Here is an 18,354-nt window from a genome sequence, read left to right on the forward strand (position 1 = left end):
ACAACTTTCACGAGAGGACCCGTTGTTTAGGACTTGCCTACGATTTGGTTTGATTCCTTTTTATCTCTGCTGCCGAATTCATGCACGAACTTGAGCTTAACCCAACAGCTTTGCAGTACTTTGCTCGATAATGTTCGCAAGTACCTAGACACAAAAACTGGACTGGTAGTAAACATTTTGAACCCTCGTCAGTATATGTATAGGACTTGCAGAGATTTATCCGGTAAGCTTAATTTGATAAAACAAATCTAAAAGTTGAGATCTATTTGGCTAGCTGGTTTTAGTAGAAGAAATGGGTGCCGTGACCAACTTAAACTACATTGATTTTTGCCTGCAGAGGTGATATACGATCAAAACCCAACCATTTTAACGCCAGAAAGCAACGATGATATGGTTGCAGTGTCATATGTCAGTATGTGGTGGCTCAACATTTTTGGTCGGTGCACGACGTTGGCCGACGGGAATGAGAGTCTCAGGGAGGATCTTATACATAAATGGCCACCTCTGAATGATTCTTATTTCTGGAACATAGGGACTCTTACCAATTATGGAAAAGTTGTATACAATACTCCGATACAACCCATGCAAACCGGAGGATGATGTACGACGTATTTTATTATCAGCTAAAAGTGGGGAACGAAAGCGTAGGATTAGCTTTGGATCTTGATTGGCAATTGTACAGCAACGCAAGTGGGGTTTTTTTTCTCTAGCACTGGCGTTTTTGTGCATTGTGATACGGCCAGCAGGTCGAGCTACGGCCAATTGGAAGGAGGTTGATGAGCCAAATGATAATTATCCTATCTTAGAATTAGGATCAATGAGATCTTAATCGTATTTAGGAAAGAGGAAAAGCAGTATTATTGTGCTCGATGGCACCATTCTTACAAGAAATACAGAAGAACTGTCTTTCTTTTTCTAAAATATAATATAATGACTTTTCCGAATTAAAAGAATAACAGAAGAAATCCATCGATAGTTGAAAGAAATGCTATAGGAATAATATACTTGCTTCATGCTTTGAAGTTTGGTATCGTACTTCGATTTTAGCTTTGGATTTTGTATAATTAGATTTAATTAATTCACATTGCATAAGCTTATAATTTGCGGTCTCCATGATCAAGATCATGATTCGGGATTGCTTTCACCTTCTAAATTCCACATTCATTCTGTAGCCTAGTTAGTAATTTGTAACTTCTCCATTGGTTTGCCAGATGATTTGGAGATTGCAGGGCTTATTTTCAATACTTAAGATTTTAGCATGCCAATTTATATGTGAGTTTTGTTGCCTATGCAAACTCAATGAAAGGATCTGCTGCAGGCTGAAGTGCCTCCTATGTGCATCATTTCTTCTACAATAAATCATGCAAAAACTTCCCTGGTGATTGACCGTAAAATAACTTAATTCTTTGCCCAAACATCATGACCGTTGGAATCACACCTGGTGGGCTTTACAACTACATTGGATAAGGCAAGTGATCCAAATTCAGAAAGTTATATTAATCACTGCACTCTATCATGCTTAATATCTCGCATTTAGCAAGCCTCTCCTGTCCTCGTGTTCAATAAAGTTTAAGATATTTACTGGTCAGATTCTTAGATACAATCCATTACACATGGATGGTAAACAGAGCATCAGGGAAATAGCATGAATTTTCCTCAGCAATGTCCATTGTTATCAATCGAAAGTGGGGGAGTAAAAAAAAGTCAATGTACATGACAAACACTTACCAGGACCATATACAAGGCTAAAACAGTCCTAAATTTTGTATTCCATTAAAAATCAAAACCTTTGATTTCAAAAATTACAGACTTGATTGTCAAGCTATATACTGTTACAGCTGCACAAGCCAATCCTGCAGCTACATCCCCTCCACAAGGTAAGAGGATATGAGTTTTCTGTTGTGTCATGAATTGTACTAATGAGACTGCTGTCATATATTTCTCACGCAATTTTGCCACAAAGGCACCTAGAGGAATGACTCTATTATTGGCTTTTTGAAATATAAGAATAACACTATGGATGATCTTAGTCATCCATGACTCAAAAAAGGGCACTATTACCACTGTGTCAACAGACCGTTGTACAACAGATCCGGATACACTATCGTACACTCTTGAGAAAAGTTTTAACACACTATCCCCCAAATGTGACCAAAAAGAAAGGGGAGGTGACAGGCAAAAACAGAAGACTGGGCATATCCAAAAAAGACAGACTTGTACACAATACACAACAACACATCAGAGAGACATTTTCCCTGGATTTCATATGGTTCCATTAGGGAGAATATGCACTGAACCAGTAGACGGTGGATTCCACAAGAGTCCGCTCCAATCCAAAAGCTCCTCACTGCACCACATGTTACTTGCAATCAAATCCCCACTTCTAGTTTGCTTCAACTCATTTCCTGATTCTGCTGGAGGTGGTGGCTTACTCCAATCTGGCTGCTGCAACAGTTCTGCCTGTTGAAAGGACATGTTGGAGGGAAGATGAAGTAGAATATCAGGCTCTACCACCTCATCAAGTAAACTTTCCATGGAATTATATCGATTTGAAGAGCTCATCCCATGATTTGGAGGGTAAAAGCTGTTAGCACAAAAGCAGGGTCGACTCCTGCCCCCTCCACTGCCTGTATCCTTAGAAGAGCTTCCTTGATCTTTGCTGGTAAGCTCAGCTAGCTGAAGATCTTTCCCAAACGTAGCATCTGATAAAATCGACGGCGAACTAATTGACGTATGAACTGAGTAACTGGTGCTTGCAACTGCTGGCACACTACTTGCGTCTTCTGTTTCAGTATAATCAAAAAACAAAACTTAGGAAGAGAGAAATCTTTGCAGCTCTGAAATTGAAAATAGAGCAGTTATATTTCCCTAGACAGTGTTATCATGAATTTCATCAGATGAGACATTAAATAGTCTTTATACCAGCACAGAAATTGCTATATGATTTAGTAACACCCACTTGCACAATTAATTTGAAGTGCATGTGGTAGGGTTTCATTCACATTGACTCTTCTAATTGTCTCATACTGGCCATGGTATTTACACTTCCGAGTTCATACATTCACCAATACAGACATTCAATTTTTATCATATCTCCAATTACAGGGAGTGGGAGTGGCAGCCATCGACATGGTAAGCCATGAAGAGCAAAGAACATGGAAGTGTAGTCCTGAGTAATCTAATTCAGTTATTATTGCTGTAAAGAACCCCTTCTCAAACGATGAACTCTGCTTCCTGCAGAACCCCTTCAGGTTTCTGCCCAAACTCGACATCATGGGGTCTGCTTCAAAAGGCCCAACCTCAAATGATACATGTGCTTCCCCCCCTGCTCATGCTAGGAGCACCCATTTTTAGGACAGATTTTGATATAGTGACAACAGATTATACCCTTTATGTATTACATTCAGCATTTTTTACCATATGTGTACAGTATGGACAAGGTTGCAACCATTCTTTAGCACTGCTTAAAATCAAGTCTGCTTGCCTATTGTACTGATCATGATAAGCAATGCTAAGCCATACATGGTTTGAAGCTTCTCAAATATTGCCAAAACTTGTATGGGCACTGAGAGACCAAAGACTTCAACAGATGAAATATAAGCTATTCAATCAATTTTAACATCTGCCATGGTAAATACAGACATAGTTCGCCCAAGCTAGTCTGTCACCTAAGACGAAACAATTTCCTTTGTCACGAGTATGTAAGTAATAAAATTTATGGAAATACTTTTTCAACTTCGCTAGAGTACATAGATGCATCTTTAAGCATTATCTTTACATAATTGACATCGCTTACATTCCTATACTAAACCTTGGAAACAAGATTCTTTTCAACCATGCATGTAGAATTTATTTCTGTTATTTAAATGATATCTGCATATTAGTTTTTATTGAAAGCATCCACCCAATAGGGCCCCCAAGCGATAATCCCTATTAGTATTGGTCGAAGGGATCGAAGGGAGCGCAATTTAGATTAACGTAAGGATTGCGAAGCTTAATTGAAGGGAGAGCCGAATTCAAGTATGTATAGGGCGGTGGAGCAGGCGGGTTCCAGAAATTTCAATCTGGAGTCTTCCAGGAGCTTGTAGGCTGCCAGAGCAGCTAAGTCTGGTCTACATTTGTCTAAGTCTAGTCTAGTCTTTGTGTCTTGAGTGTGTGCCATGTGGCACCTCTACAAATATCCCATAAGCACTCTTGCTTTATGTCTTGTACTTTGGCCCATATATTCATGGGTCACATCATTGCAATCCATCTATCTAGCTTGTGTCTTGTCTACACTCTTCTCAAGGTAAATTAAGTGCCATCTTATGAAAGAAGGTCTTTGGGACATTGTTCACCGTGCTGCTCCCGAAGATCCCGACATTGAGCAAGCTGTCACTGCCAAGAACGACAAAGCCTATGCTATCATCTTGCTCGGTCTTGGAGATGATTACATTCATCACATCTCCGACATACAGTCTGCTCCTCAAGCATGGATCACTTTGGATACCCTTTTTGGACCCCGATCTAAAAACTCTAAGATTGCACTTATGATCTCATTCTTTGATCTACGTATGCAGGAAGGAGCTACTATAGCCTCTCATGTCAATTATCTTCGCAGTCTTATGGTTCAGCTTGCATCAGTAAAGTCTTCCATCTCCAAAGATATTGCTATTGCTGTGCTTCTCAAAAGCTTACCTGACACCTATGCTACTCTTGTCACTACCTTCAAGTATCACAATAATCCTTCTCTTGAAGGTATCATTAATGCTCTCCAAGAGGAAGAAAGAACTCAACAACGAAAGGTAACTGACACTGCATTTTTAGCAAAGAAAGGAAGTTCTAAGGTAAGAAAGCCTTGCACCCATTGTGGCAAAGCTAATCATATGGAGAAGGACTGTTTCAAGGCTCATCCATGCACCATTTGTGGCCGTGATAATCACCGGGAGAGGGACTGCTACTCCAAACCCTCTACATCAGCCCCTGCATCTACCTCAGCCCATGTTGCTGCAACATCTCCATCAGCTGATCCTGTTGTTCCTTCCTCATATGATGAGAAGTGGGCTTTCTGATTACTTCTATTTCTTGTCTACCACTTTGACCACCGATGATGTAGGTCAAAGGGTTCTAGTGTCTTGGTCTTTCTGTTTGACAGACAGTCAGTCTTCTGTCTATCTAGTATTGTCTGTCTGTCTATTTGTCTATCAATCTAACTGTGTTTTGTTTTAGATCCATCTTGTCCCTACCCTTGTGGACCCATATGAGGATATCACTTGAGGAGGGGTGTCTCAGGATCTTTGTCTGTCATGTCTTCTATCTTGTCTCTCAGTCTATCAGTCTTAGGTCTGTCTTCTAGTCTTGTCTTTCTGTCTTACTCCTAGTGTCCACTTGAGGAGGGTGTTGGAGATAAGTGCACACTAAGTGTACTATTTCCCTAGTCTACATTTGTCTAAGTCTAGTCTAGTCTTTGTGTCTTGAGTGTGTGCCATGTGACACCTCTACAATTATCCCATAAGCACTCTTGCTTTATGTCTTGTACTTTGGCCCATATATTCATGGGTCACATCATTGCAATCCATCTATCTAGCTTTAGTCTTGTCTACACTCTTCTCAAGGTACTTCTTGTCTTTCAATCTTGTTATTATTTCACTTCTAGTTTTCTAGTTTCTAGTTCTTTCTTCCATATTCCAACAACATGCACATATCCAAACCCTCAAGATTCACACAGCCACCAAGACAAGGAAGGTACTTTCAGACAGTTGAGATCGCCACTTCTCAATACCTTCTGTTGGGGGTGCGGAAAGCAAGTGGAATACTAGGGAGCAAACAACAAATAAGAGAACACGGAGTGCTTGCAAATGGATAATGAGAAAGTACAAGTGTGGCCACTATATGGCCCCAATGTCAACTGGTTGACCAAGACTAGGACAAAATGTCATAACTACCCTACAGTTCCACACCAAGGCTAAGTTGCTAACAAACCCCCCTCCATGGTATAGCTGAAGTATCCTAGGATACATCTCAGGAATACTAGAGAACTATATCATGGTTGCACATAATCGTCCAAAATGGATATAGCAACCTATGAAAGTACATGGAGATCAACATCGTATAATAAATGGTGCCAAGTGTAAGGCATGACGAAAAGCATCAGACTTGGGTCATGGTAGAGCCTTTGTGAAGAGATCTGCTAAGTTATCCTCCGTGGGAACGTAGGAAAACTGTATATCTCCAGCTCACAGTCGCTCTCGAACATAATGATAATGGGAATGTGCTTCGTACACGCATGAAACTGGATTTCGCACAATTGCTAAAGCACTTTGGCTGTCAATATAGATGATAGTACAAGTGTCCTGATTGACATGAAGATCCGAGAGTAACTTATGAAGCCAAACACGCTCTACTGTAGCTGTGAAGGTTGCCCTGTATTCAGCTTCACAACTAGAAGTGGCAATTGTAGGTTGTTGCTTGCTGAACCAAGAGATGTACGAAGAGGCAAGCATGAAACAGCTGCCACTGTGTGACACACGGGTGTCATAACAACCTGCCCAATCACTATCCGTGAATGCATGCAAGTCCAGTCAAGACTGATCACTATAGAACAATCCCAAATGTTGTGTGGCCTTCAAGTAACGAAAGACCTGCTTCAATGCTTGTCAATGCTGCGTGCTCGGCTTGTGCATGTACCTGCTTAACTAGGAAATGGCATATTGCAAATCAAGCCGGGTATGACATAAGAAAATCAGGCGGAGCCTACAATCTGCAGATAAAGAGTGGCGTCAAAAGGGATACTCCCATCTTCGGAGTAGAAACGGAAGCCACGTTCCAAACCGGCTTGCAATCAAGAGCTGTCCAATATATTTGGATTGACTCATCATTATGCCCCCCTCAACATTAGCAAACTAGATGCCCAAATAGTAGTGCAACCGGCCCATATCTCACATGGCAAACGATTTTTGCAAATTTGCCTTGAAATTTGTACTTTTCTGAGTGTCTGACCCAGTGATAAGCATGTCATCCACATAAAGAACTAAAATCAGAAATTCTGATTCTCTAAAGAGTGACCTCTGTAACGCTGTTTTGAAATACAAGGCATAGCAAAAAGGAATTCACATACCATGCCCGTGGTGCATGCTTTAAACCATAGAGGACCTTTTCAGCCTGCATACCTTATTTTCAGAATCTGCTGGAGGTTGGGTGACATAGACCTCTTACCATAAATCCCCATGAAAGAAAGCGGTCTTAATGTCAAACTAGTGGAACTCCCAATGCCTATGGGATGCAAGAGCAATGACGCAACAGACATGTTTGGCAGGCATATGCATGGGTGGGAGGTCTACCACCATATCCTTTGAATGCATTTTCACCAGACTTTTGTAATTCAGATGCCCCAATCTCTCATGCCACAAATGTGAATCTGAAATGATAGATTCAAAGACCAAATTTGCTTCAATAGATGCCTATTTCTCATAGGCATCAAGATGGTATAGCCCCTTGAAAAGCAACCCAATAAGTACAATGCAATCATCATACTCTTGGAGATAAGTGCACACTAAGTGTACTATTTCCCTAGTCTACATTTGTCTAGTCTAGTCTAGTCTAGTCTTTGTGTCTTGAGTGTGTGCCATGTGGCACCTCTACAATTATCCCATAAGCACTCTTGCTTTATGTCTTGTACTTTGGCCCATATATTCATGGGTCACATCATTGCAATCTATCTAGCTTGTGTCTTGTCTACACTCTTCTCAAGGTACTTCTTTGTCTTTCAATCTTGTTCTTATTTTACTTCTAGTTTTCTAGTTTCTAGTTCTTCCTTTTATATTCCTACATGGTATCAGAGCCATGTAGATCCCTCTTCTCTCCTCTCAGTCTGTTGTAGCCATAGCCGCCTCTTCTCAGATTTCTGCCCCGCTCAGCTGGTCACCATCATCTCCGAAACGGGCTGCTTCTGTCTGCCCGGCCATTCTCTGTGCCACGGGCTGCTCCTGTCTGCCCTGCCACTCTCTGCGCCGCCATCTCCATCTTCTGCCTGTCTTCTCCACTACATGGTATTCAGACCGTCACCTCCAGCTGCTGCCGTTCCTGTTCAGGTTGCCACTGCAGATCTGCCCGCCTCTTTCTGCCCCGCCATCTCTCTGCCAGATCTGCGCCACCACATCAGGCGCCAGATCTGCACGCCATTGCGCTGCCAGATCTGCTGCGCTCAAGGTGCCATCTCTGCCACATCTGCGCGCCAGATCTGCGCGCCATTGCTGCGCTGTGAGCTGCCGCCCCTGTTCATGCTGAAGAGTCGCTCCATGTTGCTGCCCACGACTTTCTGAAGCTGCTGCCCGTACCTTTTCTGTTCGAAACAAAGAAGGAGCTGAAGCTGTTCTATCTCTGCCCAACCTGCATTCAGTTCTACCATCACTTCCTCTTGAAGAATCTACAAGGTACTGTGCATTGTCTCTTCAGTTTGCTGAGCAGTCCTTTTTTGTTATCCTCATATCTCCAAACTGCTGGTTCCTCCAGCTTCGATGGGCTGTCACATGCTATGGCCTTGACAAAGTGGTGAGAGAACCGGCTTCTTGGATCTCTTCTTTCATTTATTTCTGCAATATTGTAAGGGAATAGACACTGCCCTTGCATCTTAGCAAGAGGTAAGACCTTCCCACATGGCCTCTTCCTCTCATTCTCTCATGTCTATCAACAAATTCGATGGGTCCAACTTTCATATTTGGCAAATCAAAATCAAGTGCCATCTTATGAAAGAAGGTCTTTGGGACGTTGTTCACCGTGCTGCTCCCGAAGATCCCGACATTGAGCAAGTTGTCACTACCAAGAACGACGAAGCCTATGCTATCATCTTGCTCGGTCTTGGAGATGATTACATTCATCACATCTCCGACCGGCGACATACAATCTGCTCCTCAAGCATGGATCGCTTTGGATACCCTTTTTGGACCCCGATCTAAAAACTCTAAGATTGCACTTATGATCTCATTCTTTGATCTACATATGCAGGAAGGAGCTACTATAGCCTCTCATGTCAATTATCTTCGCAGTCTTATGGTTCAGCTTGCATCAGTAAAGTCTCCCATCTCCGAAGATATTGCTATTGTTGTGCTTCTCAAAAGCTTACCTGACACCTATGCTACTCTTGTCACTACCTTCAAGTATCACAATAATCCTTCTCTTGAAGGTATCATCAATGCTCTCCAAGAGGAAGAAAGAACTCAACAACGAAAGGTAACTGACACTGCATTTTTAGCAAAGAAAGGAAGTTCTAAGGTAAGAAAGCCTTGCACCCATTGTGGCAAAACTAATCATATGGAGAAGGACTGTTTCAAGGCTCATCCATGCACCATTTGTGGCCGTGATAATCACCGAGAGAGGGACTGCTACTCCAAACCCTCTACATCAGCCCCTGCATCTACCTCAACCCATGTTGCCGCAACATCTCCATCAGCAGATCTTGCTGTTCCTTCCTCGTATGATGAGAAGTGGGCTTTCTGATTACTTCATATTTTTTGTCTACCACTTTGACCACCGTGTGAGAGAATGGTGAGTGAGAGAGAGCAAGAGAGAATGAAAGCTGGAAGCTTGGAAGCTGAAAGCTGAGTTGCAATAGTAGAGTGTGAAGAGTACTACACAATGAGTGAGAGATAAGGTTTTGTCCTAGTGACAAAACCTTAGTAGTCACTAACCATAGTTAGTGAACTAACTGCGGTTAGGGGGAAAAACCTCTTAAAGAGGAAAAAGTGTCCCTAACTAGCTTATTATATTACATTGGTCACTGCTGAATTATATCTATAATTCTAACACCCCCTTGCAGTGCCAATGTCATGTAAAAGGCTGATTAATCACCAAATGGATATAAGTTCAGGGCACTGCGAAATGCCTCAAACTTTTCACGTGGTAGTGCTTTGGTGAAAATATCTGCAACGTTGTCATGTGTGGACACAAAGATCATACTGATCTCTCCTGCATGCAACTTCTCTCTGACGGAGTGATAGTGAACCTCAATGTGCTTCGTGCGAGCATGAAACACTGGATTCTTTGCCACTGCAATGGCACTCTGACTATCAGTGAGAATTGGAGAAGGACCCTCCAAAGACAGATGAAGATCAGCAAATAGACGTCGCAGCCAGACACATTCAACTGTTGCTGTGAAAGCTGCCCTGTACTCAGCTTCACATGATGAGGTAGCCATTGTAGATTGTTTCTTGCTCAGCCAGGAAATGCAAGATTTACCCAAAAAGAAACAATTGCCACTAGTGGACTGCCTAGTGTCATAATCACCAGCCCAATCTGAATCACTGTAGGCATGCATCTGCAAGTCACCCCCCCTGGGAAATAGTAAGCCAAAAGACTTCGTGCCCTGCAAATAACAGAAGATGCGCTTAACTACCTGCCAATGCATAGTTTTTGGGCTGTGCATGTACCTGCTCACCTGAGATACTGCAAACTGAATATCAGGTCTAGTGTTGCATAGATATATGAGACATCCAACAGCCTGACTGTAAAGTGTGGCATCAACTAATTCTCCTGCATCATGCATTGTGAGTTTCAGCCCCGGCTCCATGGGAGTGGCTATGGACTGCAACTCATCGTGCATGGCATTCATCCAATGCACATTATCCTTTGCCTCTTCGAATGTGGCAGGCTCCTCCTCATCAAGAAGAGTACCTGCATATGCTGATTCCACTGAATTAGCACCTTCCATGTGCCTTGCTGCATTGCGAGTCCTGCCAGATAACGGAGCATCAATTTTACTCTCCCTAAGAGTCTGTAACAGCCAGTTTGGGACTGTTTTTGCTGCATGTATGTCTGCAATTTCTTGCTCCACTGCCTGTGGAGGGGGCAAGACATCCTGTGTTACGCTCTAGCCGAGGTAGCATGACCTCGGAAGAATCAGTCGACATTTCCCTTAAAGGATCTATCTTTGTAATATATTTGTTTGCGCTTCATGTAAATGATCAGGAGGGAATTAATGTCAAGGTCCTAGGTGAGGGTTGATAGCACCAGACTAGGTGGATCTAAGGCTAAGGGCCTAATGCAAAGAATGTGCCTAGGGGCAAAGGATTTAATGCATCCCAAGAGAGGGGTGAAATGTTGCATTAGGAAGGCCCTATATGGATGACATGTGGCATCTAGATCCATCTAGGGAGATGGGGCTTGTTGAGGCTAGAGAGAGAAGAGAATATTTTTTTTTCACGTAAGTTTTGATCGGAATTCTCTGTCTGCTGGTTAAGCTTCAGCAAGGTTGGCTGGGAGGATATCCATGGTGCTGCTCCCGTGATATGCAGTAGAAATAGATAGTTAGTGCTTAACATTTGGTATCAGACCCCAAGGCTACGAATTGGAGGGTACTGCACCACGACGACGGACGGATTTCGAGCGGTGGTCATCCCGCACTATCACCACGAAGCTGGACGAACGGGATGAGTAAGGCAGTGTGAGCTCGAGTTGCAGGCCTGGACCGCCCTGGTGGCTGACGACGCAAGGTTGATTCCCTGATGGGATCGACGCTGATCTACGACGAGATTGGAGGGGGCTGCCCGTGACGACGGACAGCAGGCCTGGAGTGTAGGTGGTGAGTTGACTGCTGGTAACCTGCGACGTGTTCCATGAATTAAGATATGGGGATCCCGTAACTACAACGGAAAGGGGGCTGTTGGCGCTCCCGTAACAACAACGGAAGGGGAGGCGTAACAGGAACTCGGGAATTAGGGAGACCCTTCGACGTTGATAGTCCGTGACTGACGCTAGATCAACGGAGAACCCAATGGAAGGTACTAAGAGCATAGAGCAGTTAGGCTACTGCTGACCTGCGACGGACGGACGAACACGAATAAACAGAGATACGTATCGAGGTGTTCCAACGTGCAGTGCAGAGGTGACGCAGATAGGCGTGGAGCGCTAGTCGACGGACAGCTGCCCACGTATTCCGGAATTGGCCAGCAAGCGCGTAAGCTGTGACTACAGACTGTTGGCAGGATCTGCATGGAACCAAGAAGGCTGTGACGAAATCGTTGATGACCAGGGAGCTCTCTTTGACTTCCATCAGTTTCGTGTTTTTTTTCTTCTTTAACTAGTCGGTTGATGCTCTACTTTCATAGACAGGATCTCGTGAGTGATCAGCCTGCATGAGGCTTTGATGTTGTAGCAGGGACAGATTATGCTTGAGGTTATGCCTATGTGCTACAGTCTGAGTTTGTTTGCAGGAGCTTCCCTAGGATAGGGAAAAGCGCCATTTGGGATATATGCCTGTGTCAAATGCCTAGTCAGTGTGCATGTGGGATTGCAGGAATTCCCTAGTATAGGGAATTGTGTCAAAGTGTCAGTACGCTGAATTGCGTCAGTTTATAAATACAGTTTTCTAGCGGTGTTTTTTTAAAAAAAAACAAAAAAAAACAAAACAAAACAAAACAGAACAAAACACCCATTGAACTGAATGGAAGCAGAAGAAGGAGCTTCCAGGAGGGACCCTCGTGAGTCAAGAGTCCGGCCGACCCAGCAGGTGTCGCGCCCAGTAGCTCACACTTTATCTGGCAGGATTGCATTGCTGGAGGATGCCTTGCAACAGTTGTTAGCGCAGCAATTACAAGCCAATGCAAGGCAGTCCGAACTTAGGAGAGCAATACACAGTATGTCTGCCAGACCTTCTCGAGAGGAGAAGGGAAAGGCTCCAATGGAACCGGAGTCTAGTGTCCATACGGTCGAGCCTAGGAAGGCTAAAGTGCCAAATATTGCCAATTACAGACCGGAAAAGTATTCTGGTCGCATGAACGACCGTAGCTCCGATGTCATTGAGACCTGGTTACACAAATGGGACGAGGCGTTCGTCATTTGTGAAATCAGAAATGACATCAAGAAGATCCATGAGGCCACCCACATGTTTAGTGAGGCAGCGGATCGGTCGTGGATTAAACAACAAAAAGATGGTATAGCATCCAATACTTGGGAGGGGTTTAAAAGAGAGTTCAGGAAACACTTCTTACCTCCTGACGAAGCATCCCGAGTTTGGGATCAATATAGGAACCTTCGTCAAAGAAATTTATCAGTGGCAGAATACACTGATAAGTTTCGAGAGAGTGTAATGAAGGTTGACGAGCCCCTTCCTCTATCAATCCAAGTGAAAGATTTCATATTTGGATTGAATGATCGAATAAAAATGGAAGTTCGGGCTAAGTACGCGAACACGTTAGATGATGCAATAGCCATAGCCCTAAACTATGAGGATGCCAAGGGCAGCAAGCCAAGTGGGTTTGCACAGGTCGGAACCCAGTATGGATATCCGAAGAAATCTGGGTTTAAGAAGAAATGGACTAGTAGAGGGAGTGGTTCTCAGCCGAGTGGTCAAGCCAAGCAGGCGAAACCGGCTGAAACTCCTAAACCAAGTACCACCATTGGAGTGAAGAGGAAAGTAACCCCAATGGCAGCCCGGGCTTGGTCTAAGTCTCCCTTAAACCCAGAGAACAAAGGAAAAAAGCGAGGAGAGAAGGCTTATGTTTTGGTTGCCTTCAGCCTCATCAGTGGAAGGATTGTCCACGTAACAAAGATCGTCGGATGGCTGAGATGGTGATCTCAGAGTGCGACGTGGAGATGGAGGGAAGTCCCAGAGCGGAAGAGATGCAGATTCAGCTAGCGGGATCTTCTCAGAGGTTAGTACCTTGTTTGTTATGTGTGTCTGTTGCTAAGCTAGTGACGAGTGCACCTGATAACATCCTATCTAAGCCCGCAGCAACGGGGTGTACAGCCTTTAATGATACGGAGTTAATTAAAATGAAAGGGCAAGTGGCCAATCATGATGTCATTGTGTTGTTTGACTCGGCGTCAACTCACAATGTGATTAACTCCAAGCTCGTGAAGAGGCTGAAATTAAAGACAAGTCCATCTGACTATGCGTATACAGTCAGGATGGCAGATGGAAGTTCAACTGAAGTATGGGACCAAAGGGTTACCCAGTTGAAGCTTCGGATTCAGGACTATGCTGAGAAGCTTGATTTTAAAATGACCAAGCTTGCTCATGCGGATATAGCCCTGGGTATGGCGTGGCATTCTAGGAAGAATCCAGCCATTGATTGGAAAAAGCACGTATATCAATTCAAGATGAATGATGTGCTTTATGTCTTGCGAGGTAAAAAAGATATACCTCAAGGACCGTTGGTTTCCGTGATGGAAATCCGAAAAGCTCAAGTAGAGTTTTTATTCCTTTGCACAGCATCGGTAGAGCCGGTTGATGATTCTTCGGCTAGCACTGATGTTACGCGAAGTGGTGAGATGGCCAAGCTGGCTAATCTTATAACAGAGGAGTTCTCTGAATGTTTTAGGGATGAACTACCTTATGGGTTACCTCCAGAGCGGAAAGTTCAGCATAAGATTGAACTGATCCCGGGAGCAGAACCTGTAAATAGACCTCCCTATAGAATGAGTTTTACTGAAGAGGCGGAGGTGCGTAGACAACTGGAAGAATACCTCAAGCTGGGGCAGATTCAACCAAGTTTCTCACCTTTTGCTTCGCCAGTGATATTAAAGAAGAAAAAGGATGATACGTTTCGCCTCTGTATAGATTACGAAGCATTGAATAATATCCCTGTTAAGCACAGGTATCCGATGACTCGGATTGATGATTTGCTAGATGCATTACATGGAGCCGTGATTTTCAGCAAGATAGATCTTAAGTGTGGCTACCATCAGATCCGGATTAGAGCCGAGGATGTGCATAAAACCGCTTTCAGAAGCAGGTTTGGTCATTATGAGTTTTTGGTAATGCCCTTCGGACTTACCAATGCTCCGACGACATTCGTCATGCTTATGAACGATTTACTACGTCCGTATATCGGAAAGTTTGTAGTACATTTTATTGACGATATCCTGATATTCAGTAAAAGTATTACTGAGCATCGTGAACACTTAAGAGTAGTGTTCAGTACTTTGAGGAAAGCCAGTCTTTATGTAAATAAAAAGAAAACTATACTGTGTATGGTTAGGCTTGAATATTTAGGATTCATAATTACTCCACAGGGGGTAGAAATGGATCCGAAGAAAGTGGCTACGATACTAACTTGGCCAATCCCTTTAAGTCTGACTGCGTTGCGATCATTCTTGGGATTTGTCCAGTTTTATAGAAGGCATATCAAAGGATATTCCGAAATAGTATCGCCATTGACTGATCTGACCTCAGATAAAGTACCTTTTATATGGGGACAGAATCAACAAGAAAGTTTTAACACCATAAAACAAGCTGTGGTCACACGACCGGTGTTTAAAATAGTTGATCCCCAGAGACCGTTGTTCCTGGAAACCGATGCAAGTGGCATTGCGGTAGGAGCAGTTCTCCTTTAAGAGGGAAGGCCAGTAGCCTTTGAAAGCAAGAAGCTTTCTTCCTCTCAAAGGAATTGGCCAACTCATGAATTGGAGTTGTATGCTGTTATCCATGCTTTGAAAACATGGAGGCATTATTTATATGGTTCAGATTTTTATGTGGATGTGGATCATGATACTCTGAAACATTTTTGTAAACAGCCTGACTTGAGGGGCCGCCAAGCTAAGTGGGCAGAGCTCATGCAGGAGTTTAATTTAACGATTCAGTACCGAAGAGGAAAAGATAATAAGGTGGCTGATGCGTTGTCTCGCATTATGCACAACCTGAGTTTCACGGTATTAGAGAGTGCTCTAATGACCAAGATCAGAGAAACTCAAAACGTGGACAAGTTTGTCCAGAGCTTATGGCCTAAGGCTCATATGTTAAAACCCGGGGAAAATGAAAAGGATGACCTGGCATCCAGAAAAGGCCAAACATATGCAAGATATACCATAAGGGATGGTATGCTAGAAAGAAATGGCAAGGTTGTAGTACCTAGTCAGAATGATCTCAGGCAGAGAGTCATTCGACAGTGCCACGATAGCCCATGTGCGGGACATCCAGGAGTCGAGAAGACATATGATCTCGTGAAGCAAGATTTCTTTTGGCCAAAGATGAAAAAGCATATTCATGAATATGTGACACGGTGTTTCTCGTGTCAGGTAAGCAAGGCCGAGCGGGTCAAGCCACCCGGACTTTTACAGCCCTTGGAAGTACCACTAAGCAAGTGGGAGAGCATTTCCATGGACTTTATTGTAGGGCTGCCTACAACACAAGGAGGGTATGATTCTATCCTTGTGGTGGTTGATCGTCTAACCAAGATGGCTCACTTCATTCCGACTAGAGAGTCTGTTAGTGCCCCGCAAGTGGCGGATTTATTCGTTAGACATATATTTCGTCTGCATGGATTGCCTAGATCCATAGTGTCAGACAGAGATGTCAGATTTACCGGTCATTTTTGGACAGCGGTATTTGAGACACTAAGGACTGAGTTGGGAATGAGTAGTGGGGATCATCCTGAGACGGATGGTCAGACGGAGAGAGTCAACCAGACTTTAGAGGATATGCTGAGAGCATATGTGTCATTGAGGCAACATACATGGGACAAGTGGTTGCCATTGTTGGAGTTTGCCTACAATGATAGAAAACATTCCTCTACCGGGTTCAGTCGGTTTGAGCTGAACTATGGTTATAGACCAGCCAATCCAACTATAGTTGGAGTACCTCAGAAAGTACCTAGTGCCGCGAACTTTGTAGTTCAGATGCAGGAGATGCTAGCACTTGCGAGAGCTAATATCCGCCAGGCTATGGATAGAGCCAAGGTGTATGCGGATGAAAACCAGTCTATAAGAGTATTTAAGGAAGGAGAAAAAGTTTTTCTCAGAGTTCCTTCGCACTCGAAGTCGTTGACTTCAGGAGAGTGTGCTAAGTTATCACCTCGATACTGTGGGCCGTGGTTAATTCTAAAGAGAATAGGCAAGGTGGCCTATAAATTAGAATTGCCACAGGGGTGTAAGGTGCACCCGGTTTTTCATGTTTCGCGCTTAAAGAAATTTTTACATACAGGTGACTCACTAATCGAAAGTGTGGTTTTGTTTCAGGAGATAGAGGATAATGCGAGGCGCAAACCAACAAGAATCCTGGACCGAGGAACAATGCAAATACGAAATCGGAAGATACCCACGGTGTTGGTTGCATGGCATGGTCAGCCTCTATCCGAAGCTCCCTGGGAATCCGTATACCAGTTGCGGAGAGTGTTCCCAGATTTTATCATCGAGGACGCCGATGTCTGAAGAGGGGAGGAATGTTACGCTCTAGCCGAGGTAGCATGACCTCGGAAGAATCAGTCGACATTTCCCTTAAAGGATCTATCTTTGTAATATATTTGTTTGCGCTTCATGTAAATGATCGAGAGGGAATTAATGTCAAGGTCCTAGGTGAGGGTTGATAGCACCAGACTAGGTGGATCTAAGGCTAAGGGCCTAATGCAAAGAATGTGCCTAGGGACAAAGGATTTAATGCATCCCAAGAGAGGGGTGAAATGTTGCATTAGGAAGGCCCTATATGGATGACATGTGGCATCTAGATCCATCTAGGGAGATGGGGCTTGTTGAGGCTAGAGAGAGAAGAGAAGAGTTTTTTTTCACGTAAGTTTTGATCGGAATTCTCTGTCTGCTGGTTAAGCTTCAGCAAGGTTGGCTGGGAGGATATCCATGGTGCTGCTCCCGTGATATGCAGTAGAAATAGATAGTTAGTGCTTAACATCCTGTGGCGGAACTGAAGCATGTGGAGGTTGCTGTAAATTCTGATTTGCATCAGAAAAATCAGCAGGGGAACCCAAGGCAATGGGTAGCAACCCCTCAAAGACATCCTCTGAAGATGAAGGCATTTGAAATTCAGCCTGAGTGTGAGCTCAATTTTCAGAAAATATCACATCTCTACTTACTATGATCTTGCGTGTAGCAGGATTGTAGAGACGGTACCCCTTGCTTTCTGCACTGTATCCAACAAATATGCATTTGATGGCTTTATCAGACAATTTGTGCCTAAATTCAACTGGCACATGAGCATAAGCAAGGCATCCAAAGACTCGGAAGTGATCCACTGAAGGCTTCCTGTCATTCCAGACCTCATAAGGAGTTTTTGTTTTTAAAGCCTTAGTGGGAGCCCGATTCAAAATGTAATTGGCACACATCAAACCCTCAAGCCAGAATTTGTGAGGCATGTGTTTGCTTTTCAGCATACATCTGTCCATTTCCATGAGAGTTCTATTTTTCCTCTCAGCTTTGCCATTTAGCTGAGGGGTCATCCTGACTGTGAGCTGATGCACGATACCCTTGCCTGTAACCTTAAGGCATAGTCATCTTCCCTGTCTCGGACAGCACATTTGTCATCCTCAAAGATGACCTGAAATCCACCTCTGTTAAGAGTGGACACTGAAAGGAGATTTTTGGTTATGCCAGACACATATAAGACATCTGAAAGTCTGAAAATTGAGCCATCAATGGCAGTGAGCTCAACATCTC

The 18,354-nt window shown here is 43.6% G+C and overlaps 1 protein-coding gene across 1 annotated transcript in view; it reads right to left on the bottom strand.

Annotated features, from left to right (window-relative positions):
* Positions 1 to 1,738: 1,738 nt before the first annotated feature.
* The window catches only part of LOC147885810 (GATA transcription factor 26-like), a 73,557-nt gene continuing 56,941 nt past the window's right edge, over positions 1,739 to 18,354 (bottom strand). Inside the window, exon 8 of the mRNA XM_087396452.1 lies at positions 1,739 to 2,783. Coding sequence (XP_087252578.1) covers positions 2,263 to 2,783 — 521 coding nt within the window. The 3' untranslated portion in view covers positions 1,739 to 2,262. The remainder of the gene's footprint in view (positions 2,784 to 18,354) is intronic.

Source organism: Dipteris shenzhenensis, chromosome 25, assembly GCF_047967505.1.
Source record: "Dipteris shenzhenensis isolate YYH24624 ecotype China chromosome 25, Dip_SZ_1.0, whole genome shotgun sequence".
Lineage (NCBI taxonomy): Eukaryota > Viridiplantae > Streptophyta > Polypodiopsida > Gleicheniales > Dipteridaceae > Dipteris > Dipteris shenzhenensis.